At 62.6% G+C, this 27,536-nt stretch overlaps 1 protein-coding gene across 3 annotated transcripts in view; it reads right to left on the bottom strand.

Annotated features, from left to right (window-relative positions):
- Window positions 1-1,838: 1,838 nt before the first annotated feature.
- Window positions 1,839-27,536, bottom strand: part of PKP1 (plakophilin 1) — a 41,299-nt gene continuing 15,601 nt past the window's right edge. For 2 of the 3 annotated variants that reach the window (XM_072948816.1, XM_072948818.1), the window contains exons 3-14: window positions 18,081-18,475; window positions 15,394-15,538; window positions 14,264-14,471; window positions 13,211-13,388; window positions 11,799-11,913; window positions 10,513-10,668; window positions 9,641-9,817; window positions 8,291-8,444; window positions 7,771-7,957; window positions 7,096-7,180; window positions 5,718-5,824; window positions 1,839-4,545 (exon numbers count right to left, since the gene is read on the bottom strand). In XM_072948816.1, the coding sequence (XP_072804917.1) occupies window positions 5,750-5,824; window positions 7,096-7,180; window positions 7,771-7,957; window positions 8,291-8,444; window positions 9,641-9,817; window positions 10,513-10,668; window positions 11,799-11,913; window positions 13,211-13,388; window positions 14,264-14,471; window positions 15,394-15,538; window positions 18,081-18,475 (1,875 nt within the window). In that variant the 3' untranslated portion in view covers window positions 1,839-4,545; window positions 5,718-5,749. The remainder of the gene's footprint in view (window positions 4,546-5,717; window positions 5,825-7,095; window positions 7,181-7,770; window positions 7,958-8,290; window positions 8,445-9,640; window positions 9,818-10,512; window positions 10,669-11,798; window positions 11,914-13,210; window positions 13,389-14,263; window positions 14,472-15,393; window positions 15,539-18,080; window positions 18,476-27,536) is intronic. The other variant, XM_072948817.1, reaches the window with a different exon arrangement.

The following is a 27,536-nucleotide window of genomic DNA, read 5'->3' as shown; positions in this document are numbered from 1 at the left end:
CCTGTTGGGGGTCACTGAGCATGCTTCGCCCTGTGGCCCTGGTCTCATTAGCCCCATATTCTAACCACCAACTCGGTGGCCCAGATGGGATGAGGCTCAGGACTTCCACATCTGATGCTCCACGAGTCTGAACTCTCTCTTCATCCACCCGTCTGCCCCGCAGCCCAGCGCACCCGACGTGCGGTCCTAGTGGGCCCTGGGCAGCAGGGGCTTCTGAGGCACCAGAGGTCGAACGAGGCCCAGCACAGCCCTCAAGTCAGGCCCGCCCTACCCTGTCCTCAGCTCCGGGGAGCTGCCCAGAGTGCTTGGGCTGGCCCCGAGGAGGCCGGGTTCTGCCCCGGGGTTGCCACAGACACGCCGCGTGACCCTGGGCGAGTCTCCGTGGGCCTCGGTTTCCTCATCTGTGAACTGCACTTAGAGCCCTGAGCTCTGCCTGTCTCGCTGGGTGAAGTGAACAACAGCGTGGACCGTGGACACCTAAGGCTTGGACCAGTAACAGGGCTGTTTGGCGGCCCCTCCAGCAGAAAGACTGTTCTGATTAATAACGTCTGCTTGCTCCTCCTCCGGCCGTGAGGTGAGGCCTGAAGGCTACTGTGTCTCCAGGGTAGCCTGGACTCCAGGGGGAGCCAGGTCCTGGGCTGGGTCAGGCGTGAAGGGGCCAGAAGACACAGCTTCACGGCTCAGCATGGAGGGGCTGTGGGCCGCCGGGGCGTGGCGTCCGGGAGACGCAGCCGCGGGATCGGGAGACCCCCCCCTTGCAGTCCGGGTTTCCAGTGGCTCCTGGCACCCCCACTTCCTCAGCAAGTGTTCTGGGGGTCCAGAGGGCTTGCCACCCTCTTGGCCAAAGATGGCTGAACTGTCCCTTTGTCACTCCTACCGTAAGTGCACCCGCTTCCTGCATAAAACCGTTTCTTCACCAGGAGTTACACTTCCCCGGGAATCACATCGCCCCTGGGGACTAACGGGCGGCGAGACAACAAATCCACACGTGGTTTCCGGTCACCTTCTGTTTCCAGTCTGGGGACCATGATCCGCAGAGCTGCCCACACCCGGGGCGTGTGCGTTCCTGTGTTCCTGACAACTTACCGAGGAGACGCATGTTGATTTTGAATCTGTAGTTTGATCTCACATTTTGGAGCCAATACACACTTTCAGGAGGCCCCAGACCTAGTGTATTAACAATCTGGGCTGCAGGCAGGCGGTCTCCCTCCCTTGGGCCGAGGCTCAGCCTTCCTCCCTGGCCTCCCTGACCATCACCCTCTGAGAAGTGACCAGGAGGTCAGGGACATGGGATCGAGAGAGAGGTCACTGTCCTCCCAGGCTGGGAAGGGTCATCTCCAGCCTTCCCTAAGTATTTCCAGCCTCCTCCGGGCGGTGCCCACAGCTGTCCATCCATCCAGGCCACACTTGGAGGTTACTACCCCCGTGTCTTAGAAAGTTCCATGTGCCGTCTTGTTTCTTATGGGCCTCTTGAGGTGGGGGCCCCCACATCCTTGGCTTTTGTGAGCTCTAGCCCGTCCCGCAGGACCCGGGGAGAAAACGCACCCAGCAGACGCAAGCTCCTTTGCAGCTCTGGAGATAGCAAGCCGCCAGGTGCCTGCCCGGGAGTGTTCCCCTGGGGCGCCTTTCCCTTTGCAAGCCGTGTGACATCGGGTGCATCTGTCCCCTCCCTAAGCCCCACGTCATTTATGTGTAACATGAGGGCAGCACCACAGCGTCCCCTGCCCGGTGCTGCCCTTGGTCTGCGCCGGGCGCAGGGCCAATGAGAGGAGACCCTGGAAGGAGGGGAGCAGCCCCGTCCGTCCTCAGCGGCTCCCCAAATAATCCACTGCTTGAAATTGTTCAAAGAAACGCCAGCAATTTATTGATTTCCTGTATTTCCAAAAAAGCAAACACATAGTGTATCCCCCAGGGAAACTGGGCCCAGCCAGCCCACGGTTCTTACACAAACACGGAACACAGGGGAGGGTGGCCGCAGAGGGGCTCTGGACATCTGCAGCGCCCTCGACATCGCCCTTCTGCCCCCCACCCACCCATCCAGAGCCCCTGCCTTGACCGTCCCAGCCTGCCCCCTCCTGGCCAGGCTCCAAGGTGGACAAGAGCGGCCCTGGGGCAGCTGGGGTCGCACTGCTGGGCTGGCCCCACTGGGCAGGCTGCTGGTGGCCAGTGACCGGATCTGCCCTAGCACCAGAGGCCCTGGGTCGGGGCAGGGACAGGGAGACGCTGAGGGCCTGTGTCTTTGGGCCCACGTAGGAGTGTCTTGTTTTGGGTATCGAGCCTGGGGCATGAGGCCAAGATGCAGCTGACACACGGAGCTGTGCCTCCGTGGGGCCTGGATGTGGGCGGCCCGACAGAACCCTGGCTCCTGTCTCTAGCAGGTGCACCTGCAGGCCCCTCCCAGTGTGGCCTCCTCCAAAGTGACAGTCCCGGTTGGCTGGCCGCAGAAGTCACAAGAGAGATGACCAGACCAGGCCTGGCCTCACTGTCCCCTCACCTACTTGGGTCTGAAAAACTGCCCATCCCCAAGGTGAAGGCTGGGCTGGGCTTCCTCGCCCGCGAGGGAAGGAGGGCTTCGAGCAGCCAGGGCCGCGCCGAGGGACGGGCGCCTCCCGGGGTGGTCGTGGGCTCGCTGGTCAGGGGCTGTCTCCCTCTCTCCCTGGACAGTCCTCTCATACTGGGGACCACAGGCCTCTTCTTTCCCCAGGAGAAGGTGAGCCCCATGAGCACGGGGTGTGGCCCCCGAGAGCTTATGCCACTGCTGGCTCCGCAGCGTCTCTTTAAGAAGCGAATTCCTCTGGGCCCCGGGGACCAGCAGAGCGGTCACCCCGAACCTACACCCGGGACAGTCTGCTGGGACCAGCTGCCCCTGAGAGGGAGGCGCGGGCCAGGAGCAGATGTCCTCCGTGAGTGACGGGGAGGGGGTGACGATCCCAGCAGCAGAGGCCGGTCGGCCGCACGGCCTGTCATCGTGTGTCTGCCCCCTGAGTCCCGCTGCCAGGTCTCCCAGCAGACAGGTGCTGGCTGCACGGCCTGTCACCGTCCCGCTGCCAGGTCCCCCAGCAGACAGGTGCTGGGCCCAGAGGTCCTTCCGGTTCTGCCTCCTGGGGTGAGCAGTGGGGCCGGACTGGGGGGAAGTGCGGGCGGGGAGGAGACTTGCGGGGAGGAGGGAGGAGCACCTTCAGTGCCAGAGGACCTAGGCTCCGTCCTGCGTCCTGTCATCGCTGCTGCAGGGCCGGGAGGCTGCCGCCAGGGAGGCCTGGGGATGCCACGGCCTGCCCCATCGTGCAGGACAGACTCAGGGCTATTTGCACAAGCCTCTCCCTCAGGAGGCCCCTCCTCTGCTTCTCACCCGAAATGCAAAGGAGTTGGGGTCTCGGTGTGGCAGGTGCCCCTGATGGGCCTCTTTTATCACGTCCCCTGTGGTTTTCACAAACACAGAGCAGGGACAGATGGCTGGGGCTCCGGGGAAGGAGCAGAGACAGCCATGGCTGGGCTGGCTGGTGCTCTGATGTGATAGTCCCTTCTGATCTAGCCAAATCCCTTCCTCCAAGGCTCCCGGGACCCAAAACACCCACTCACTTGAATCTCGGCCCACGCCCTGGGAAGTACCCTCCTGGCTAATTCCCTCTGAGGCTGGAGCGGGTCCCTGCCCAGCCTAGCCTGCCCACCGCCCTCACCCCAGGAATATGAAGACCAGCAGCCGTCCCGACAGCTCCTGGGCTGTGAGCACCACGCTGCCTTCTTCCTCCTGCAAAAAGTAGGTGACAAGCCCCCTGAAGGCAGGGGCTTCACAGGCCGAGGCTTCTCTGACAGGCATGCAGCCTGAGAGAGTGGCCAGCCCCCCTCGCTGGCTCTGACTCTCGGGGCAGACTTCACATAGCAAAGCAAGCAGGCCTGTCCTGGCCCGTCTTCAGGAGCCCACGCCCCGCCCAGCCCCGTCCCCGTGGCACTGCGGGGAGGCCGCCACAATCAGACAGCTCGATTTTCCCAGGAGATACACTGAACCCTGCCAACCTCCCTTCCTGCAAAGCCGCCTCCTAAGAGGGGGAGCCCCAGCCCCAGCTACTCCCGCCCCCTGCAGGACACCTCGTGGGCCTGGCCCTGGGGAGGACCCCTGCCCTGGCATGGCACACTTTGGAAACCAGGGGCAGCTAAACCAACAGTACACGGACATGCCCACGAGGGCGTGTCGTGCCCGGCTGCAAGCCAACAGCTCACCCAGCTCTGCAGTCTGAGGTCCGGCTGTCAGCACTAGTGCACGCACGTGCACACACACATGACAAACGTGTATATGTACCATTTCTCAGCGAAAGAAGTATTAACATTAGATATAAGCCCCCTTAACTCAAGAAAAGCCCCCCCGCCCTCCCCAACCCCCATCGCCTGTCAGTTCCCCCAAGGAAAAAAAAAATCTAAAAATAAATCCGTCATCCGCCGCGTCCCGGTTTGCTCTCAGCTGCGTTTGAATGTTTCCAAATACTGCACAGGTGGACAGAATAACCCCTCCAGCAAGGCCTGGGTCTTCTCAGCTGGGTCCGATCACTTCTGGAAAAGGAGGAGGCCTCCGGTCAGCAGCCAAGGAGATGCATCCACACTGCCATTCTCACCAGCACATCCCTCCTCCCACCATGCGCCCCAGGCCCGAGACCGGGGTCAGGCTGTCCCTCGACACGTTCATAGGCTGCTCCTGTTGGGTCAGAAGCTCGTCAGCCTTGCCCCCCGCCCACCCTGTCCCTCCGTGGTGCCCGGCACACCGCAGCGCTAAGCACCTAGGCTGTGCCCGTCAGGCACCTGCCAAATCCGGCTTGTCTCTTCCTGCTCTCCTCTTGTCGGAGCCCGTCTGCCAGGAGAGGGTGTCCAAGGTCTCAGTGAACCTTTGTCTGGACAAAAGTTGCAGCCCTCCCCCCACCAGGAGCCTCCTCAGGTGCCGGGATTGGGGTGCTGGCAGACACCAGGGCACCAGGAAGTCCTCCTTGAGCTCAGAAGACCCTGTCTTCACCCCTGACTCTTTGCAGGTGGCTCCACCCCAGGGCCGCTTCTGGTGACCCTCGAGGGTTGACGATGCCTGGTTTGAGTATCTGAGCCTGGCCCTGGGCTTACCTGCATCAGAATCACTTTGGATACTTATTTTAAAATGTATTTTCCTGGACCCAGGAGCTACAGAGTCAGAACTGCTGAGTGGGACCAGGAGCGTGTGCAAGTGTCCCAGCGAGGCTAATGAAATCGCAGGTTTACAAGTCTTTGTCAGAGATACTGGATCTGAGTTTTTCGCCTCTAGATCTATCAGCTGGAAATCAGCCTGTCCACACGAGACGTGTGCAGAGACTGGGAAATGGGCCATATCAGGGACAAGAAGGTGAGCTGCAGAAGCCCAACGCTGAACAACATCCTGTGTGACTGCAGGGGCGCCGTTCACACTGCAGTCCACTAGACGGCACCCCCTGGGTTGTGCAGTGTGCGACCTACACGGCCATACCAGCAGCTCTGCCAGACCTCTGGCCTGTGATGTGACCAAGACACTGCACGTCCCTGGTGTCCTGGGGTGGGACAGGCAGTGGCACCCTGGCCAGGTGGTCCACGCGGCTGTCCTCACAGACCTCGTGTCTGCCGACCAAAGGCTGCGTCTGTGTCCCTGGGGAAGTGGCCTGGCCCCTTCTGAGCCTGGCTGAGGCTGCTGTGGGGTCCTGGGCATCCCTGCCCAGGGGGCTGGCCCTTACCTGGAAGCTGGACTTCCCTGGGCAGCCTCCTCTTAGAACCGGGACGTGAAGTTCCTGAAGCTGCTGGGCCCGGCCAAGGTTCCCAGCATGTTCCTGTCGAGACCTTGCTGCGGGGGAGAGACAGCAGCTGCTGGAAACAGCCTAGGATGGATGGTGTGAGGCGTCCTGCAGGGCCCGAGACTGCCCCCCGAGGGCCCCTGGGCTTGCCCAGGCCCTCAGGACACGCTCTGTGTGTGTGCCAGGGCTAAAGCCGGTCCAATCAAATGTGCAACCAAACACAAGGCCACTCACGTCCGTGAGCCAGCTGAGATGTGTCTGGAGGCCCCCCAGCACACGAGTGTCCCACCTGCCTCCGCAGGAGTCTGCACCAAGGCAGGAGGATTCAGCCAATGCTGGTTCCTCTTTAAACAGAGCAAGCACCAAGATCAGAGCAGAAAGGGGTTTGTTTTCTGCCTTCTGACTGCTCTGCTTTCTTTAAAAACCCCAACAAGAGCTCTGGGCAGGGAGGTCAGGCCCAGCAGCCTCGGAGGGGCGCTGGGAGGAGCCCTGATGGGAGACTGGAGTCTGGAGGGGCTGGCTGGGGTCCAGGAGAGGGACCACGTCTCCCAGTCAGGGCTCCTCCCAGCCCCGCCCAGAAGCCCTGCCTGCTCCCTGGCTGACCTGTCTCTGCTGTAGCCACAGGGTGTCCGAGCCAGAAGCCTGAGCCCCGCCAGCCCCACGGTCCCACTTCTTCTGTCTCCTGCCCGTTAAGGCCACCTCACCCCTGCCCACACCACAGAGGTGGGGCCGGGTTGGTGTGAAGCCCCGACAGCACAAGGCCTGGCTCTGCGGCTGGAGAGGTGGCAGATACCGAGGAGGGAGGAGCAGGGCCATCCCTGGACAGGTCCAGCAGCCCCGTCTCTCGTCCCCTCTGCCACACAGCGTGGGGAGGCAGTCTTCTGAGAGCTGCTTTCACCCTGACACTCTCTCCTCCAAACCCCCAGTGTCTCCCCAGGGCCGAAAGCAAACTCTTTAGCTTGAACTTGAAGGGGTAACCTGCCACCCCAGCCACAGCACACCCACGCCCCCAGGTGAATGCCGTGCCTTTTGCCCACCTGCTTTTCAGTTAGCTCCTGGGGGGCCCACCCCAGACCTGACACACTTCCTCCACTCCTCTGCCCTCCACGCACCCAGCACCTCCTCCTCAGACCCTGGGCTGAGCAGTGTCGGAGCCTGGGCCCCGTCCACTGTCACGCGCATTCGTCTGGAGTGAGGCTCAGTCTCCCTGACCTGATGGGGCCTGAGATCTACGTCTCTCTTCCTGATCCATGCGGACCCGATCCAGGGCAGGCAGAGTGTGGGAGAGCCTTGCCAGCGGGGTCAAAGGTGAGGGCCTTACCTGTCTGAGGATGCCCTGCAGCTCCTTGCTGGCCCACATGTCAGACAGGAGGAGTCGGGCAGCCTCTGCAGCCCTGGGCGAGGCACTGGGCAGATGAGAAGTTCATCTTGGGGTGAGACTCCAGGAGACTCGGCGTGAACACCCCTTCCCTCCACCCTCACCTTTCCGGTGGGGGGCCCAGCGTTGCCTCAGAGAGAAGCCCCACTGAGGGTCCCACTACACAGTGGGCACAACCCCTCGCCCCTACCCACCTGGAGGTACCCCAGGACTATCTCTGGGACTCTCCATGCCCACCCCCGGCCTTGTCCCAGGAGGAGAGCAGAATAAGGTTCCCACACAGCTGAGTCTGCTGCTCCGTGCCTCCTGCTGGCCCACGAGGACTCAGTGTCCCTCAGGTTCCCCCGCCCAGAAGTGTGCTGCCCAGAGGCCGCACTCAGCTTCTAGAACTTCCCTCCATTGGCGCTGTCCTGCCCCGCCCACCTGCTGTCCGGCCCCGCCCACCTGCCGGCCCCGCCCCGCCCACCTGCCGGCCCCACCCCGCCCACCTGCTGTCCTGCCCCGCCCACCTGCCGGCCCCGCCCCGCCCACCTGCCGGCCCCGCCCCGCCCACCTGCTGTCCTGCCCCGCCCACCTGCCGGCCCCGCCCCGCCCACCTGCCGGCCCCGCCCCGCCCACCTGCTGCGACACAGGTTGATGACATTGTTGATCATACTGCTGGAGAAATGCTGCTTGGCCACCTGCGGCTGGGAGGCCATCAGGTTCCTCACGGTGTAGCAGGCCGAGGACAAGATGTCTTCCGAGTTGCTGGTGTTGCCAGTGTGACTGGTGAGGAGCCTGGTCACCTCTGGGAACACCTGGTTCCCTGGAAGAGAAAGGAGTGGAGGGCACAGGGTCAGATGACCAGGGGCATCCCCTTGAGACCACAGTCCTGGGCTGCCCTCAGCGGGGCTCCTCGCAAGGTGGCCCCTCAGGGCTCGATTCTAGCTCCAACCCAGGGCTTGGGAAGGGGTGTGACCTCACATACCTGCTCCCCATCCCCGGGCGACTGCCCCTTCCTACCTCCAAGCCTCTCCTGGGCCGGCGTCCCCTCCCGGACGCTCCCCTGGGGAGCGGTGAGAGGACGACCGACCGTCCAGTGGGCTCTGGAAAGCGGAAGGCCTTCCAGAGGGGTGGTCTGGCCCGTGTGGGCACTCACCCATCACTCGGTGCAGCACTGGGTGGCGGGACATGTTGCTCAGCAGGGAGGCTCCAGACCGCACCACGTCGGAGTTGCCAGATTGCAGGAGGCGGGCGATCTGAGGCAGGCCCTTCTCCTTCAGCCCAATCAGCTGGCTCATGCCGCTGGACATCTGAGGGGAAGGAAGAGTGAGGCTCTCGCCTGGACTTCAAGGCACCACAGCAGGCAGAAGGGGGCCAGTAACCCCCAACTGAGAGCCCCAGAACTACTGCTCTTCTCTTCCATGTGGGAAGCCCTGGCAGACAGACACAAACCTGCTCTTACACTGGCAACTGCAGAGCCCGTGCCGCAGCGAAAAGCACCTATGCCTGGACCCCAGGTGAGGGCTGAGCAGGAAGTCCGGCCCCTCACTCGGGGGGTGGGGGCAGAGCCAACCTCCAGACTGAGCCAGTCCCAGCGGCCACCGCGTGGCCCACTGCCTCCGCTCTGTCTGCCGCACGTCCCCAGCAGCATCTGCTCACCTGAAGCCTAGGTCGACGTACCTGTCACCTAAAGAGGTGCTGACCACCTTCTGCCACCTTCCCTGCCTCTGCAGCAGTCAGGACGGGTTTCTCGGAGCTCAGCTGAGTCAAGGATGGGTAAGCATGGGACTGAGCCACGTGGAGAGGCAAGCCAGGTGCCCCGGAGGGAGGTTAGCCCATCCGGGCCTCTGGCAGCAAAGCTATCCTAGCCGTCACCTGGTTCGGGTTGGTCTGGGTTTCTCGAAGGCCCTCCACCCATCCTCTCACAGCAGGAAGGTCCTGCTTTGCCCCCAACTCACCCTTGTCCTGCTTCCGCCTGCCCTGCTTCCGTCCTGCGCAAAGGTGAGGGAGGGTGGGCTGCCTCTCCGTCTCCTTGTTCGCTAACATGCCTCCAACAGCTCCACCCACTCCCTTATGTCCTCCAAACTAACTGGCCTCGAAATCTTTCCTAATTCTGCACCATCTTCCTCCGGGCCTGCCTATACCCTCTTCTCCCACCTGTCAGTTCAGCAAACCGGACACCCCTCCTGCCATAAACATACCCGTCATCCCGGGCCCCTGCCTCCCCCCCAGGCACAGTCTGGGGCTAGCACGGGGCCAGGAACCACGGGCCAGAGGGGATTCTGTGGCACAGACAGAATCCAGGAGGCCTGGGTTCCACAGCCCCGTCCTCCACCTGGGTGTCTCCTCATGTCCCCAGGGCCCGGCCCAGATGGCCCACTCGGGCAGGAACAGGCTCTCAGGGAGACCGGGAGCAGAGCCTGGACTGCAGCTGGAGGGACTGGGCGGGCGGGGGGGCTGCGGGGGGGTGGGGGGTGGGCTCGGGGGCGCTGCGGGCGGCGCTCACCAGCCCCTTGCTGGCCGTCAGGTTCTGCAGGGCCCCGGCGCAGGCCTCCAGCGTGGCATCCTTCTTGCTCTTGCCCATGAGGTTCAGGTAGGTGCGGACGGCGTCCGAGTGGTACAGCAAGCTGCTGCCCGTGGGGCTGGGCTCCTCCTCAGGCAGCGGGCAGTCGTAGTTGTTGTTCTGCGGATGAGAGGCAGGTCGATAGGGGCTGAACCCACGCATCCGCTCCCCAACCTCAGGGCCGTGGTTCCGGACCAGGGAGCACCCGCCGCCCCTCCTGTGTGCACTGCAGCTGGGGCGTGGGCATGGGCATGGGGCATGGGGCAGAGGGCATCCTCCGCGCTCCAGGCCGACCTCCCAGCTGTGAGGCTGCTTCGGGTCTCACAACAGGATGCCTCCTCCCCTCCCAGAGTCAGGCCCTGAACCTGACCCGCTCTGGGCCAACAGGGGCGGTCCAGGACCCAGCTTCCACAGCCTGCCCAGTGGAGGCAGGCGGCCCCTCCCTCCACAGCACCCCTCTGCTTCTGGGGTGACCTGGGGAACTCAGGAGGCAGTGGGAGGCAGGCTGGCCCGCAGCCCTCGGGGTGAGGGAGAAGAGGGGAGGTTTTCCTAATCACACAGTGAGAGACCAAGGCCTGCAGACATAGGGCTGGAGCTTTAGGCTCTAGGGGGTCTGCGCTCCGTGGTCGCAAGAACACAGCCCGCTCCGTGGCGTGCGGAAGGCGGAGGCCCCTCCCAGCTCCCAGGGCAGCGGTCCCCCGGCCAGGGTTTAAGCAAGGGCCTGACCCCTGGGGCTGGTCTCAGGCCCCGGGAGGGCAGAGAGGGGAGGGTGGGCAGGACAGGGGGCCCCCGGGGGGCCTGGCCGGCGGGCTCACCATCATCCTGTCGCTCTTGTTGCTGAAGCAGCCGGTGGAGGACTTCTCCGTGTAGGCGTTGCGGGCATTGTACTCCAGCTGGCGGTAGCGGGTGGGCACCTCGGCGTCCAGGCGATAGGAGAGGTTGTGCAGGACGCACATGCAGTTCTCCACAGACTGGGGGCCAAGCAGAGCTCGCACTGAGCCCCTGCCAGGCCCCTGCTGTCACCAACGAGAGGGCCGGGCCCCACGGCTGCTCTGGGATGGGTGGACAGCATGGGCCCTGCCCACCGCAGTCCGAGAAGGCCCTCAGGGACGCCTCCCGGGTCCTGGGTTTGAATCGGGTCCTGCCATCTCCAGCTGTGTGAGTGTGGGTGACCTGCTCTGCCTCTCTGGGCCTCAGCTTCCACCAGCTTCACTGGCTACTGGAGAGGCTACCCACGGAAAGGACCCACAGGAGGCCCAGCACATCGTAGGACACAGACAGTGGCTACCGTTTCTGCGGCTCCGGCCAACATGAAAGGCTCAGCCTGGGCTCTGGAGGACCCACCCCTTCAGAAGCAGCCCCGAGCAATTCAGGTTCAAAGCCGTCAGTCCCCAGGACTCCACCATCCCCTCTTTAATGGCAGGACCTCTGTCCTGCTGTGTGGGGGGGCCTTGGCCTCCAGTTTATCTCCTGCCATGGTTTCCCCTTTCTGTCTGTCTGTCTGTCTGTGCGGCTGTCCAGAGTCCCGAGGGGGAGGGAGGGTGGCTCTGCCAGGAGCCTTCTGGTGCGGCAGTGGGAAGACAGGAGTGGTGCTCAGGGAGGAGCGGAGACCCTGGGGCACCTGTGTATACCCCCCGGGCTAGGGGCAGCAGATGCTCACGGAGAGCTCGCCCGGAGCCAGGTGCTCTCTTCCTGTTTTATCAACTAATTGAGTCCTTAAAACAAGCCCTGAGGTGGGTACAACGGTGACCACCTTCATTTGAGCAAAGGGCAAACTGAGGAAAAGAGACCACAGAAGCCCCTGCCTTCACAAAGCCTCTAAGTCAGGGAAGATCTGCCCCTGTAGCCACCACCCCAGCGCCCGCCTGCCCACCCCCCCAGGGAGGGGTCAGGGCTCTCAGCATCCAGATGTCCCCTCCCCTCCGCTGGCCAGGGCTCTGGGCTCCTTCCCACCATCAGGTCATGCCTTAAGAGGCTCACAAGAGTGCAGACCTGCCCTTTGGAGTCCGGGAGAGAGAAATGCCAGGACCTGGAGTCCCAGGCCACCCTCACTGGTCTGAGAGGAGTCTGGGGGCCGGGTGCCACCTGAGGGCTACCTCACCTTGTCGTCACAGCGGCTGGCTGCCACGCAGTTCTGGACGTAGGCGAGGAGGGAGTCAATGAGCCCGGTGTAGTTTCGCATCGTCTGTCGGCCAGCGTCAGAGGAGCTCAGGTTCCTGACGGAGGAAATGGGGAGGGGGAAGCAGGGAGGAGAAAGACAGGGGTGGAGAGAGGGGGAGAGGGAGGGGGAGGGAGAGAGCGTGGTGAGGGCCATGGGAGTGGGGAGAGCAGGTTGTGGGGAGAAGGGGCGGAGGGGAGGGGGCGGAGGTTGGAGGAAGAACGGGCGGGAGAGGAAAGGAATGAGGAGGGCAGCAAATGAGGGCAGAGGAAGGAAGGAGACATCACTCAGCCAGTTCTGCTCAGGCCCGGCAGAGGCGAGGGCGGGGCCTCGTGGGAACTCGCTCTCCCCCCACTTCTCCCTGCCCACTGGGGTCCCAGGCCCGTAACTTTTGTGTGTCCACGGCTCCAGGGTAGCTGGCAGCCCGGGGCACACACCTGCCCTCACGGGCACTTGCTGAATGGGGGCTGGAAGCTCCGCCTGCCCGTCTCTTCCTGGGGGGCAGCAGGAGCTCTCTGGGCTGCCGGGCAGGGGACCAGAGCCAGGGGTCTGCCCGTCCCCGTGGAAGCTGCTCTGCGCCTGGTGGGCTCACTCCCCAGCAGAGTGGGCCCCCGCCGCTGGTGCAGGTGGGGTGCAGCGGCTGCCGCCCCACCAAGTGCTTGAGTACCTTTCCACCTCCCCAGCCTCTCGCTCCCTGGAGGGGCTCCCGGGGGCGGGCAGAGAGGAGCACGTGCCTGCTGTGCCCTGGTTCTGGGGCTCCCAAGAGTTGGGGAAGGCAAAGCCCTGCTAGCGAGAGGTGTGACCTTCAGGGGATTTGTTCCTGGGCTCCACCTCCAGGCCCGCCCACCCCCCCCCAGCCTGCAGACCTCCCTCCAGAAGGAAGCACACCCTGTCCCTCTGACCGCAGCCGCCAGGGCCTTTGCCACACCCCGGGGCAGAGCTCAGGAAACTCTGGGCAAAGCAGTAACGTCTCTATGCCAAGGAACGTGGCAGCTGGTGTCAGCGCCGCAGCTGCGAAGTGACTCACTGGGAGCCCGTGAGGAGACATTTATCTAAAAGAACGCTCCTCAAGTAGCACAAGAAATGCCTTCCTCGGGGGGCGGGGCAGGGGGCGGTTGGGTGGATGCACATGGATGGAGATGGGTGATGGGGGTTTGGATATTCAGATCCAAGCGTTTCCACTCTTGGGCTCCTCCTCAGAGGGGGCTGTGGGGTCCTGAGCCTTATCCAGTCCCAGGGAAGCTAGGAACGCTGGGCCATCTGGGAGTCGACCGCGAGGCCAGGCGGGTGTGAGCCCCCTGCCTGGCTGAGCCTTGGCTGAGCCTTGGCTGAGAAGGGCCGCCCTCCGCCCCCACCTCAAGCAGCCCGTGGCGTTGAAGAAGACCTCGGGGTCCACGGCCTCCCGGGCCAGGTTGCTGTTGCCGTCACACCAGCCAGAGAAGGGGATGATGACACGGTTGGCCAGGACCGGCAGGGCTTCGGCGACCAGCTCCTCCTTCAGCTCGTCCGCAGAGGACAGGTTCCAGAGCAGCCCTGCGGATGAGGGCCACCAGGCTCAGGAGACCGGACCAAGTACCCCCAGCTCGGGCCAAACACGCCTCGCGCCCTAGACTGCGGTCTGACCGGCCCCTCGTCTCAACTAGACTGCAGGCTGTTTGAGGGCGCAGCGTCTGGAGTTCTCTAGGCAGTCAAAACTGTGCAAAAAGCATTTGGGTTCTTTTTTGTTTTTTGGGTTTTTTGGAGGGGGTAATTAGGTTTATTTACCTGTTTATTTTAGTGGAGGTACTGGGGATGGAACCCAGGACCTCGTGCGTGCTAAGCACAAGCTCTACCACTGAATGTATGAATAACACTCAGCGTTGGTGGTGGGACAAAAGGTGCTGACCTCCGTAAATCTGGAAATAAACAGCATCTGTAGACTAAACATGCATACACACCCTCTGCCTCTCAATCAACAACCATCCGATTGATCAGGGTTTGAATATAAATTCCAGCACTCAGAATCTTCTGACGTCCTGCTTTCCACCTGAAAGTCATCCCTAAGGTACTGTTACTCTGTTCCTGGCCTCAGCCTCCCCATCCAGTTCAAGGTCTTCCCAGTGACTTCTGTCTCCTGTGTCCCCATCCTGAGTGCTTGTCAGCATGTTTTTTGGACACAGGGTAGGTGCTTAAGACCTGTGAGCCCTGCCCACACCCACCGTACTCTCTCCTCTTCGCCTGCAAATCCCAGGGTCCGATGAGTTCGGGTCCACCCTTGCCCTCTAGCCTCAGAAAGACCTGGCACAACACCCAAGGTCACCAACTGGACACCACTAACCTGGCCAGCCCCAGGCCCACGGGGCTCCCTCGGCCAGCGCTCTGGCTCCTGCCCCCCCAACCCCCGAATCCCCGTGGCTGGGGCTCCCCACCTGTCAGCTGTTTCTGGATCTCGGTGCTCCCCGTCCTCCTCAGGAGGCTGACGGCCTCGCGGATCCCGTTCTGCCTCCGGGTCTCCAGCTTGTTGGCCGGGCTCCGGAACACCAGGTTGCGCAGGGCGCCGGCTGCCGCCTGCTGCACGTTCTGGTTGGGGCTGCGGAGGAGGTCCACCAGCTTGCAGATGCCGCCCAGCTGATAGACCTGTGGGGACAGGCGGTGAGGCCGGGCTGTGACGCTCTGCTCGGGGCACTGCTACTCAGACCGGGAGGGCCACTTTCAGTTCCCAGACATCCAGACGACGGACGTAAATGAGCAGTGCGGAGTGATGGTAACCATCAGAGCAGGGGCCGAGGCGGGGATTCAGAGCCAGCTCCCCGACACCTGAGCCCTGCTCTCCTCTAGAGTGTGGGGTGAGGACCAGATGGGAACATGCGTACAAATGCTCTTCAGAATCCTCGGGCCGGGGGCAGGGTACCGCTCAGCAGTAGAGCTTGTGCTTAGCACGCACGAGGTCCTGGGTTCCATCCCCAGTACCTCCAATAAAATAAATAAACAAATACCTAATTACCTCCCCAAGGAAGAAAATTTAAAAAAATTAAATCCTAGGGCAGGTCAGACGTCAGGGAGGCCCTCTCTGGGAGCACTTTTCCTCTGGTGGGGACTTGATGCAGAGGACCCTGCACACTCTGAGAATCGCATTTCTGGTTCCACACCCCTGCGCTGACCACAGAGTCCTCCGGTGTCCTCCCTGCCAGCCACGCTCGGGACACAGAGACAGAGAGAGACAGACAGAGTGACGGACACACACAGACAGAAAGGGGGTTTGGGGAGAAGTCAAAGGGTAGGAAGTAGTCCTGGTCACTAGTGGAATCTGAGAAGGGGCTTCTGCTGGACTCAGGGCTGTCACCAAAGAGCCTCTTCCACAACCAATGTAGGAAACACTACTGAGTGATGTCCCCTCGGCCAGGGAGCTCATGCCCGCGCTCATCTCTCCTGGCCCCAGGCAGCTGGGCAAGGGGGGAAGCAGCCAAAGGAGCCAACCGTCAGCGCCCCACCAGCTCTAACACAGGGCCAGGCTGCCCCGCCCAGGCCCCAGGGGCGCAGGCTGCGCACAGCCACCTACCTGCTGCTTGGCAGACTCGTCCTGGAAGCAGGTGTGCTGGATGTAGTAGGCTCCGATGGCCTGGCACTTCTCCTCCTGGGAGCTCAGGTACTGCACGGCCTTGGGGATGGTCAGCCCACTGCACTCAATGTCCTCACTGCAGATCCTGTGGGTCGGGCGGTGCGGGAGGGCTGCAGCGTGAGCTGGGAGCCCTGGTGCGGGGGTTCGGAATCCCCCTTTCATACCGAGGTGCCGCAGCCTAGCCTGCCCTCTGAGGGCCAGAAGGAGGCAGCCCCAGGCCCACCTGCGCACAGCTCCTCCAGAGAGCAGCAGGGGCTCGCCCCATGGCGAGCACGGGCTGTGATGAGGCTTGGTCATGGGTTAAAGTGCAAGCAGGCAAGTTGCCTCTGCACTGAGAAAACCTGCCCTGTTCCTGAGGAGCGGCTCCCCACCTGCTCTACCACCTCTCTGTGCCTGGTCCTGGGAAAACGGAAGAGAATGGCTGCGGGCCTGTCCACCCCTTCATGTCCACCCATCGTCCACCACCACCATTATCCATCTTCCCTCCCTCCCTCCCTCCAAGCATCTGTCTGTGCGTCCTTTCATCCACCCATCATCCATCCATCCATCCATCCGCCTTCTGTCCATTTTCACCCCCTCCCTCCATCCATCTGTCCATCCCTCCCTCCACCCACCCATCCGTCCATCCATCCATCCATCCATCCATCCATCCATCTCTCCCTCCTGCCTCCTTTTCCAAGAGTCTAGCTAATTCTTGTAACACAAAAATTACCGTGCTTGGTTCTTTTCCCATCCTCATGGCCACTGCCTTCCTTCTGACCGCGATCACTCTTATCGGGACTACAGCAGGAGACTCCCACAACTGGCTGTCCTCTCCACGGGCTTTCGTCCAAAATGTTACGCCCTTTCCCCAGGCTAGCAGCCCTGCTTCCTGCATTGTCCCCATCAGCAGCTTCTCCACACGCAAGTTCAAGTTCAAACTGCTTAGACTGACATCCAGGTCGCGTGTTAAGTTGAACCATATGAAATGGCCGATCATCAACCTTTTCTGAGCCACAAAACCGGAACAACCCTGCTCTACCCCAAAAGTCTGGCTCTGCTGTGTCCTGCACGCTCCGCCCTAATGCAGCTGTGCTCCCGCAAGACAGCTGACATCACTGTATCCTGGCCAGTGCTGAGGGGGCCTGTGTCCCTTCTCCTCACTGAAGTCCCGCTGCTGCGAACCTTCCCAGGGAAAGGACACCTCTCTGCCAGGAGCCCCTCCGGCCCCGTGGTGCAGACTGCAGGCTGTTCCCCATCTAGTCTGTGTCCAGTTCCCGCAGAGACCGGGGTGGGGGGCAGGGTGGTGGCAGGGGCTGGAAAGGACAGCCCCTTCCTGGCACCCAGCCCCACCCCCTTAGGAATCTTCCCAGCCTTTCCAGAGGGAGCCCATTCCTCGTTCGTACCAGCCTCCTGCCCTGCCGTTGCAGGCGCCCGACTCCATTTCTGGAGAAGTCACCCCTGGGGCAGAGCTCTCCAATCTTTCATGTAGTCCCCCCGCCTGCACTGAGAGAATGTCACCCAGCCATCTGCCAGTCAAACATCACCTCCGGATGGCCTGTCATGCATTCCCTTCCGCGGCTCACCCAGCCCTGTCCTCTTGGGTCCCCAGTCTGGGGCAATGAGCCAGGGCCAGGTGCTGCCTTGGTCAGTCTCCAAGGCACAGAGCTTCTCAGTCCTTCTCCAGATCACCCTAAATGCACTTTATGGCCTTGGAACAGCTAGGAGAGGTCCGGCTTTGCAATGGTTCTGCTCATCAAGACAGTGTGGTGAGCAGGGGAGAGCATGGGGTGTAATGCCAGCTGTGTGGCCTCAGGCAAGGTACCTAACATCTGCGCCTGTGTCTCCTCCGGGCCCAGCCTGGAGGGACGGTGAGGGTTGGAGGTAAAGACCGCAGCGCGTCCGGGCCCCGCAGGTGGGTAATCCCGCAGCTTCAGGGCGGCCCCGGGCCGTTCTGCGCATGGCTGCCTCCCTGCACTGACCACAGACCCTGGAGCACAGTACATGCCCAACAAGTGTCAAACAGACGAATAACAGAACACTTGGTGGTGACAGAGGACAGTTCCGAGGGTCATGGGGCTCTGAGCCCTGGAGGGCAGGCCCTGCAACCCTTGAGACCTCGTGGCTGTCCCTGAGGCACCCTGTGCCCGCAGCTGTCTGCAGGACCCCCACTTCGTCTCCTGCGGTCCCACTCCCGGCACTGGGTCCTTTGTCCTGTGAGATGGGACAGGGTCCCTTTCTCACTGTCGACCCCAGGGCACACTCCTTTGCTTTTTCAGATGTGGGGAGAGGCTCACATGCCCAAGCTCGGGATCCTCACACTCGGGCCCAAGTTACCACACACACACTGCCGGCCCATCCAGGGGTCTCTGAGCCGAAGGTCTGGGCGGGGCCGACAGTGGGCATCTCTCACAAGTTCCCCGTGGACGCTGGTGCTGCTGGTCAGAGGAACACACTTTGGGAACCACCAGCCTAGCCAGCCTCTAACTCCCCTCCCCGTGTCCACACCGTGTGACCCTATGACGCCCACACCCTCGGCGCGTCTGTTTCAGCCCCTGGGCTCTGCCTCCCGTCCACGCCGAGAACTCCCCAGGCGGACGGCCTGCCCCCCACGGCCCGGCCCGGGGCCCCGGCCCAGTGGCACTCACTTGGAGCTGGCCCGCGAGTGGCTGAAGGACAGGTCCTTGTGGCAGGAGGCGGGCGGGATGCTCCCCGGGTCCTGCCTGGAGGTGCAGGAGGGTGGGTGTGCCGGGAACTTCTTGGCTACCTTCTGGCCGCTGCAGCTGCTGTAGAAGCTGTAGCGGTTCTGGGTGGCCTTGTGGCCCTTGCTGCCCAGAGTGCCCATGCGCAGGGTGCCCCGGGGGTCGCAGTAGAGGTCGGGCTCGCTGCGGCTGGCTTTGATCTTCTCCATGAAGCAGATGTCGCTGCCCGCGCCAGGGGCTGGCCAGCCGCCCCGGGGGTGGTGCCGGCCCCAGCTCTCCATCTGGCTGTAGGAGCTGAACCGCCTGCTGTCAGCCTCCCGCTTGAGAGCCCCATTGTAGATCTGGTGGGGGAAGGAGAGAGGCTCAGTGGGGGTCCAACCTGGGATCCAGGTCCAGCCGGCCTGCCCCATGCCCCTGATAATGGTCCTAGAATCCCAGAATGTTTGGGGGGGAGCCTTAGCCAGCATCCCATCTAGCACTGTTCAAGCTGCAGGTGTGACCGTTACAGATTAGGAAAGCAACCTAGCAGGCCTGACCATCACTTCTAAAAAATGGGATCAAGTAATGTATATGTACTGCAGTGAAAACCCCTCAGAGTGCAGTGCAGGTGGGCAGGACTGAGCTGTCAGGTGGAAGGGACGTCATCAAAGAAGCTGGACAGCCACCGAGGAGGCCCCACCTGGGCCCAGGCCGGGAGGGCATCAGGCCCAGGGAGGAGACGGGCCCTCAGCCCGAGTCCCCAGGCCCCGGCCCGGCCACCCTGTGCCCTTCCCAGACCTCAGCAGCTCCCGACCACCTTGGCCGCCTGTGCTCGGCACGGGGAACCTTCTCCTCTGGCCAGGACCCTCTTCCACTGTTATTTTTCTGCCAAACCCCTCATCTTGCCTCCCCTCGGTCAGGGCAGGAAATAAAGGACAACAGGCACTCCCCAGGGACCCCTGGAGGCCGAAGGGGGAACATACCCGTCTCCCTAGGCCTTCTGCGCAGGCAGAGGCGGCCCAGGGCTGCGGCGGGCTGCAGGGTGGCCTCCCGGGCTGTGTTGTCAGGCCGGCAGTGGGGAGAAGCTGGGCAGGGGCCCCATCCAACAGGAGAAGGTGTAACAGTGAGGGCCCCTAGGGCCCTGCATGGGAGAGTCAGCCGCCCTGGGAGGGGCCCACAAAGCCAGAGACCTGGGGGGGGGGGTGGTCCTAACAGAGCTGGGCAAGGGGCTGCCCCAGGAGCTCCCGGGCGCTGGGCCTGCCTGCTCTGACTTGTCCTGACACCAGAGGATCAACATGCAGCCTGAGGAAGCCTCCACACAGGCGCCGACTTGGGGCTCGGCTCTGCCAGGACGAGATGGCGCCAAGTCCAGCAGCCCAGAGCCCGCCGGCCCCGTGCACACCGACGCACGGGGAAGGTCCCTGGGCAGCTGGGTGATTCCCCTCCACACCAGATCTGGCCACCAAGGCTGGGGAGGGGCCTGCCCTTGGCAGGACCGCCTTCCCTCTCCGCAGGGAGAGCCTTCAGAGCAGGAAACCACCTTGGGGTCTGGCTTCCGTCAGTAACGACCTCCAAAACTCAGAAGCCACCGTTAGCCTTGGCCATGGTGCTCTGGTCAACTCCACCCTCACACACAGCTGTGCACTCAGGCAGGCACGGTTTTCTTCCGCAAACTGGGTCAAACCAACCAACCCCGAAGGGAACTGGTGTGTGGGGTCAGGGCAGAGGCTGGAGGAGAAGGGCTGCTCCCTGAGCACCAGTCTGCAGCAGGCACCATGCGGGCTTCTGGCAATCGGCCCCAAGGCCCCCTCCCCTGCGTCTGTGGGAGGAGGGGGAGGCAGCACCTTGGAGGGAAGGCTGAGCCCTCCCAGCAGCGGGCTCCCAGGAGCCTTAAATGGAAATGCAACAGGAACTCTCAGTGACACTCCTGGTCCTCATCTCAGGCGCCCGATGGAGAATCCAGACGTTCCCCCAGCCCAGACCCAGTGCAGACGCACTCCCATGGGAGGGGCCAGCGGGCGGCCGTGCTGCATCTCAGAGCGGGGGCTGCCCACAGGGGACAGGACGTGGGCTGCGCCGCGGCGCTGTCATGGGGGAGAAGCCAGCGCCCCGGCGGGCTGCATGTCTCAGCCCTTCATCTGCTACACCCGTGTCATCACCCCACCCAGCTCTGGTGACATTGCTGCTGCCGGTGGCTGAGGACTGCTGTGGATGATGCTCCCACCTTCATGACACTTTTCTGTCACTTTGACAAGCTGGAGCAAAGCTCCCTCTCAGCCAGGATGCCTCTCCTAGTGCCAAGGGGGCCTGGGCTCCCCTCCAAGGCTTGGGCCAGCACTCCCGGTGCAGGTGGCCGGGGAACTCTGCCCCTTTCCTTCCACCTGCCTGAAAAGGCGGGGACATCGCGGGCCCACTGGGCTGAGACTTGACCAGCAGAGGGAGACTTGGGGGCATGAACACAGACGCTGGAGCCAGACGGCCTGAGTTGAGCTCTGGCCACATCATCTGCCCGATGGCCACCTTGGCCACCTGTGTCTCAGTCTCTTCATCTGCAAAGCAGCATCACTGAGCCTAGGGCACAGGGCTGCTGGGAGAATTGAGTGCGTGGATGTTTGGCACTCAGCACAGCTGTGATGAAATGCTTGTCCAGGAGGAACCTCTGTGTCCCTCTGACGCTCAGAGGGGGACAGGCTGGCTGTCCCTGGAACTTCCCAAAGGGCCCGCCAGGTTGGCACATGAGGCGGATGAACCCAGGCAGCTGGGGAGAGGGGTGCACGCCGGCGTCTGGAGCCCAGGCTGCTGTGGCCCTGCGGCCGCAGGACAGCCTCCACAGGTGTCAGAAAAACAGAGGAGCCTGGACGCCCGGACGGCTGTGTGATGAAACGGCGCGGTGCTTTCTCGCGCGGGCGCTGTCGGCATTTGGGGCAGGACAATCCTTTATTGTTCTGGATGCCCCAAGCACTGCGGGATGTTGGGTGCCCCAGTCACAGCAGTCACACCTCATAGTCATTGTGGCCTGTGAGAAAGCCCCACAGACTGGACGGAGAGGGGGCTGGCACGCGGCTCACAGGGCAGCCTGGCCAGGTCCCCCAGGCCCAGCCCCGCACTCAGACAGTGTTCTGTTGGCAGCGCCCTCTGCTTTGGATACAAAGGACAGTGAGCCACTCACACTCGCCCCGTTGCCTGGTTCCCGAGAGCTTCCCTGGGAAACTCCAGCCTCAGAACATTCTGGAGGCTAGACACTTGATCTCCTGGGAGCAGAGCTGACCCCCCGGCCAGACGGCAGCCTGGACGGCTCTGGGGAAGCCTGGGCGGTGTGTCCACCAAGACACGCTTCTGCACCTAGAAGCGACTTGGGCGCCTCCCCGAACCCAGCCTCTTCTGCTAACGACTTAGGTCTTGTGACCCATTTTCTTCCCTTTTTCCTTCCTTCTTGGAGAAGTGTGGAGTTCTGCCCCCCACTGAATGCTCCCCAGCACCGTAACGTAATCGCCTCTTCCTGTTCCTCCTAAGTCAGGAAGATCTCAGAGGTCTACCCTCTCCTTCTCAGGCGAGGAAGCCGCGTCCTACGGGCGACTAGGCCAGAGGACAGCAGCAGAGGACCGAGGCTCAGGGCCTCACAGAGCTGACTACAGTCGGCCTCCCCCGCGAGCACCACTCGGTCTACAGCCGCCAGGAGCCAGAAGCGTGGTGGGCAGGCCAAGATGAAAAGAGTGTCTGTCCGGCCATTAGCCCACTTGGAAACCCAGCTTCTGCCCGGCAGGTGGGGCCGGCCAGACCAGCTCCAGGCAGGACACGCCCGGCCCCGCCCTGCCCAGGCGCGCCCAGCCAAGAGTGGCAGCATCACTCCTGCTGCACTCCCGTGAGAGCGTGCACACGGGCACTCCCTGGGGTCCCTGTGCCTCGTGGCCAGGGAGGAGTCTCTGAGAAAGGACCAGGGTTGGAGACACCTCGGGAACAGACCCCATTCGCCATTTTCCTCCCTCCCCCCGACCCCCACCCGCCTCCAGCCAGGGCCGGGGCAACAGACAGACAGTAATTCTCATCCTCCCAGGAGTGCGGCCTTGGGCCAGTCACGGGTGGTGGGGGGCCTTCCCATGAGTTGTGGTGGCTCCGCCCCACCCTCCCTGGGGGTCTGGAGGGCACAGGTCCCCTCCCAGCACTCAGCGCAGGGCGGGGGTCCCCCAGGGAGGGGTGGCTGCTTACTCAGCAGTTGTGTCAGCGCGGGAGCCACCGGCCTGAGTCACCAAAGGTGGGACCCGGGCAGGGGAGTGCCGTGCCTGCCCCCCTGGGCACACGCCCTCTGTGGCCAGGAGTAGGGTCCCACCCGCTGGCCCTCCCTTCCTTCCTTGGCACATGGCTTTGTGCAGAGGAGGGAGGACAGAGCAGCCCCGCTGCTCAGAAGCCCTGCCATCTGGGCCCGGGGGCAGCGTGGTGGCTGTGCTCCCGCAGGGCAGCCCCTAAGGGCAGGGAGCTGCCCGCCGTGATCCTGCCACCAGCACCCTGAGACTAGCAGTGCCCACTCACAAGGGGCCCCCAGTTTGGAACTGAAGGACAATGGCTGATGGGTGACCAGGCTCAGGAGAGGCACCGCCAAAACCTGAAACAGCTTGATGCCAGGTGTGGGGCATCTTTTATCATCTGAGTCTATCAAATGTGAAAAAAAGAGGAAGTTCTGACGTCCCTTCTAAGGGCAACGTCCCTTCACCAGAGATCTGGCTGATAATGACTGGTGTCCCTCGTAACCTTGGAAGGTGGGGACTGAGCTGACAGCGACCAGGGCAGGAGTAAGAACTGTGGGTAATTCTGAAGTCTCCTGACGTATCTGGACAGTGATGCTCAAGTAGAAGAGAGCCTGTCACACTCCAGGCTGCAGCCCGTGGGTCTTGCACGAAGGCGCTGCTCTCCCCAGCGAAGCATCTTGCTCTCCTGGGCTCTAGGCTCCAGGCCGGTGCAAGGGTCAGGCCCACCGCGGTCCCTGGTGACTGGGGGGCGGGGCGGTGCAAAGCACAATTGTGCGCCCCAGCACCTCGCTGAGTGTTGTGCCCCGTGACACGTGATGCCAAAACACAACAGCACCCATCTCCAGCTCCCAGCCCTGCCTCCACGGCCTGCTCCCTGCTTCACTGCTAAATTGTGGGAGAAACTGGCTTTTCGCACACCCAGGACTTGGGTTATTCTCAGCTCCCGACCCCCAGGGCGGGCTTGGGGGGCCAGGATCCCAGGCGTCACATGGGGGCATCTCGGCTTCACTTGGGGAAGGCCCCCTGGCAGGTGTCATCACTGTAGGGGCAACAGGCCCGGGAGGCACAGGACCCCCGAGACCCAGCCACCCTCTCTGGGTTCAGACGAGCCTGGGGCTCGGCTCTGCCCTGCAGGAGCCTCAGGCTCCGTGGTCACTTTCGAACGCAACTCTGGCCTTCGATCCAGAGGCCGGCCCCTCCATCCCAGAGACGGCTCATGCCAGCGCGGGAAAGTGACAGCCCTCCCCAGGTCCCAGTGGGAAGTAACTCCCGGAGCCTCGGACGAGGTGCCAGCTTCCCGGAAGGGCGCACCTGCAGGTCAGGGAGGCCCCACTGTGCAGGCGCCCCACCGTGTGCGGGAGGTTGGAGGGGCGCTGGCTCCCTGAGCTGCCCCCGCGCACTGAGCCAGGAGGGGCTTCCCAGGAGGGTCAGAGGCTGCGAGGTGGGAGCGTCCCAAGGGGAGATGCTTCCTTGGCCCAAGAAAGAGCTCCTTGGAGACACTGCCCCCGCTGAGCAGACAGCAGGGACTTCACAGAGGGAGGGCAGGTCGGCTGGACCCTGCAGGGCTTGCTGACAGACTCCCCCCTTGGAGGATGAGCCTTGCACACGCACACGTGCACACACACTCCTGTACGCACACCTGCTGTGAGGGACACACGTCCCTTCGCTGGTAGTGGACTCGGGGGCAGGGGGAAGGTCTTTGGAAGTGCCTTGAGCTTATCCTAAGGACACTGCAGCAGGTATGGCACTTTACAGTTTGCAAAGGGCTTCCTCATTCATCTTCTTGGTGGAGCCTCACAGCGCCCCTAACTCCCGCGTGGCCAGCGAGGTGCCAGGACGGACAGCAGCACCTGTGTGCTCTCTGAGAGCATCTATTAAGCTCAGGGACCTTAAGGCTGGGCCAAGGCCACATGGCTAAGATGGGGTAGACCCTGAGCCAGGACTCAGGCCTCCAGCCTCTCCCGGTGTCTGTCCTCTGCCACTTGGCCACCAGAGTCGGGTGACCTGAGTGAAGTGGCCAAAAGCCTCTATGTCTGGGGGTGCTCTGCAGGACCTCTCCCAGCACCTTTGGCTACTCACTGGCCTTGACTCCTAGAAAATCCCCTCCCCAGGGCTCTAGACAGAGGAGGTGCCTGCCCCTCCTCTTCGGCTGACAGTGGGATGTCCTCGGAGACACTGAAGAATGTGCTGCCGGCTGTGTGACACGGCTGAGCTGGGCTGGAAGGCCCTCTGTCCCAAGGGACGGCAAGGCAGCCTTGTGATCATGACTGGCTGTCCCAGCCCGGCCCACGGGAGGGAGAGGGTGGAAGAGTGACAGCTCGCTATCCCTTCCGCCACACCCGCTCGAAATACACACAAGTTAGGCTGAGAAATCGGGAGGTCACGTCAGAAGGGGTGACTGACGTGGAGTCTGGAGTCTCCTGGAATCAGCCAAGTCTCGCTGAGCTTCCTGGGGCCTCAGAAGCTGGGCCGCTTGCTCCCAGCCTCGGGGGTGGTCAGAGGGGAGGAGAAGGGCCGGCCCTGAGCTCCCCAGCTCTCTCCAGCACCCTGCCCTTCCCCCAGCTCTGTGGGCCCCCAAGAGCTGCTAAAGGCAGCAGGGAGACTGGGAGAGCCTGCGGTGTCCTCCCAGCCGCTCCAGGAGCAACCCTGCAGAGCGTGGCACCCCACTGCCCTGGGTTAGGACAGGCCTCAGCCAAAAGCGTCTCTAAATGCTCCGTTCCAAAAGGCCTTTGGCCGGCACGTGGCAGTCACCGGTGAGAGGAGGGGGCTCCCCCTGGTCGCCTTCCTCAGTGGCCCTCGGCTCCGCCTGACCTGCTGGACAGCTCTGGGGAAATTACCCCCAACGAGTGTGCGACGCAGTCTCCCTGAGTGCCGGGCACGCTGCGCCGCGGCGGTGCGGGGCCCGCAGGGCACTGAGGGGCCGGCGGCGGGCAGCGCGGCAGCTCGTGGAAAGCTGTCTTTTCCCCACTTTGATGACCACGGGGGGAAGGTCTAGGCTGGGGCTGGGGTAGCTCTTTACCACTTGCCCACCTCCCTTTCGGAGCAGAAAGGAAAAAACACTGTATCTATTTGGAATTAAACAATGATCTGTTTTCGTTCTAGTTGGTATTATTGACTTTAAGTTATAATAGGCCTCCACTTGTGGCGAAGGGAACTATTTTATTTTCCTCTTGAATTAGTGATACAAAGTTCCCTTCCCAAATAAACGCATTGAAGTTTAAAAGTAAGTCCACTAAAAATAAGTAATAATGTTTGCTGTGATGGTTCTGTGAAAACGGTGACAGCAGAGGTCAGAGGAAACACTGCTGCCCACAGTCGCCAGGGCCCCCGCTGTGACAGCGCGACAGGGGGCTCTGGGTGGGGGTCCGAGGTCAGCATTCCGGTCCTGCTCTTCCCTGTGCGGCTGTGCAGCTCTGGGCACGCCCCTCCCCTCTCGGAGCCTCTGCCTCCCCAGCAAGGGCAGGCCCTGAGCGCCTCTGACTGCCAGCACCTGTGATCCTTCCCAGCCCAGCTCAATGCTTTGGAACAAACCCCACAAGCTTGGTCCTTATCCCCTTCCAGGCCACACCCTCGTGCAGGTGTGGGATGGGGGGGCTCCCCAGCTGTGTCTCGACCTCCCCCCACTCCTCCCAGATCTGACTTTGGCTTTCAGCTGAGTTTGCTCTCCGGGGCTGGAAGGCCTCCGCAGAGACACGCCAGGGCCCTGGGGGAGGGAGCTGAGCTCCACCCTGGGAAGGGGCGGGGCCTCCCCCCTCCTTGGGAAATGCTGCTGTGTTTGTCTTGCTGAGCCCAGTGACAAAAGGGACGCTCCAAGCAGAAAAGAGGCACCCGACAGACCGCCTGCCCAGGGCTTTGTTTTGACGGCTCTCCTTCAGGGCCCCCTCCTCCCGGCTGGCAGGAGGCAAGGTCCTCCTCGGCCCTGGGCGGTGCCCTCCTCCTCTCGCCCTGCACCCCCGCCCCCCCGCCGGCAAAGCTACTGGGCCCTGGACTCAGTTCTGCCAAGTCTACCTGTGAGGTACCCGGCAAGCCCCTGCACTTTCCTGACTGCCCTGCAAAATAAATCAGAATAACAAGACCCGGTTCACCTCCTGATCTCACAAAGACTAAGATCAAGTCAGGAGGTACAAACAAGACTACTTTTTGTAAATTCAAAATGCTGCACAGTTCAGGGGGTTCTGAAGTAAGATTGGACATCCTCCCACTGAGAGCCCACTGAACACGTACGCGGTAGGGCTGGCAAGCCGCCACTGCCTGCTAACCCAGAACCCGAGGGCCCCATCCCCAACCTCTCAGACCCTGGGGACCAGGGCTAGCGCTGGGGAAGCAGGCAGGCGGTCACCTGGTCCCACCCGCTGTTTCCAGACGAGGAAACCGAGACCCAGCGCGGTTTCGGCAGCTCATGGTGCAGACCCGAGCGTTTCATCACATCCGCTCTTACGCTGCTGCTGCGTCTGTCAGTCGTTCTGAACTGTAGTCTCAGGACCTTAGAGACTTGTTGGCTGAATAGATTAGTTCTTGTCAGGACCAAAAAAAAAAAAAAAAGGCAAAATGAAATTCACTAATTTTCTTCTGGAGCAAATAAAGATGTTTACAATTGTCCTTGATTCTTCAAATCCTCTCTCTGAAGTTCCAGAGGCTCTACTTTGAATCATGTGAGAACCACAGCCAGCTCAGGGGGGAGCCTCCTTCCTGACTGACAGCAAGTGACCGTGGAGCCTGGCTGATGGATTAGAGCTAAAGGAAGACGGAACCAGCCCCGTCCTCCTGCAAGGAGAGGGGAGCTCCCCCCTTGAGCCCCGCCTGGGGGTGCGGGCTGCAGGCTGCACCTGGGGCCAGCAAGCCTCCTGCTCCCACGGGCCCTGGGGCAGCTGCGCCCAGACCCTGGCAGTGACACCTCGGCCTGAACATTCCGACTAAACTGCCCGCCCCCAACCTTCCCCGCAAGGGTCTGCCAGCTGGGACAGTGACAGGTGACATTCTGCCTTCTCCTGGGTCTGGTGCTCCTCACTGGGGCAGGAGGAAGGGCGGGCTGGTGTGCTCGCTCAGCTCAGAGGGGCCTCGTGGGTTCCGGGCCCCAGGAGAGGACTGCAGAGGAATCTGGGCCTGCTCTCCTAGGGGGTGATGCCTGTGCCTTGGGAACAGTCAGGAGGGGCCAGGGGCTACTGCCAGCCCAGCCCCA

This window comes from Vicugna pacos, chromosome 23 (genome assembly GCF_048564905.1).
Source record: "Vicugna pacos chromosome 23, VicPac4, whole genome shotgun sequence".
NCBI lineage: Eukaryota > Metazoa > Chordata > Mammalia > Artiodactyla > Camelidae > Vicugna > Vicugna pacos.
The sequence above is the reverse complement of the archived record's forward strand: the minus strand, read 5'-3'. Positions and strand labels throughout refer to the sequence as shown.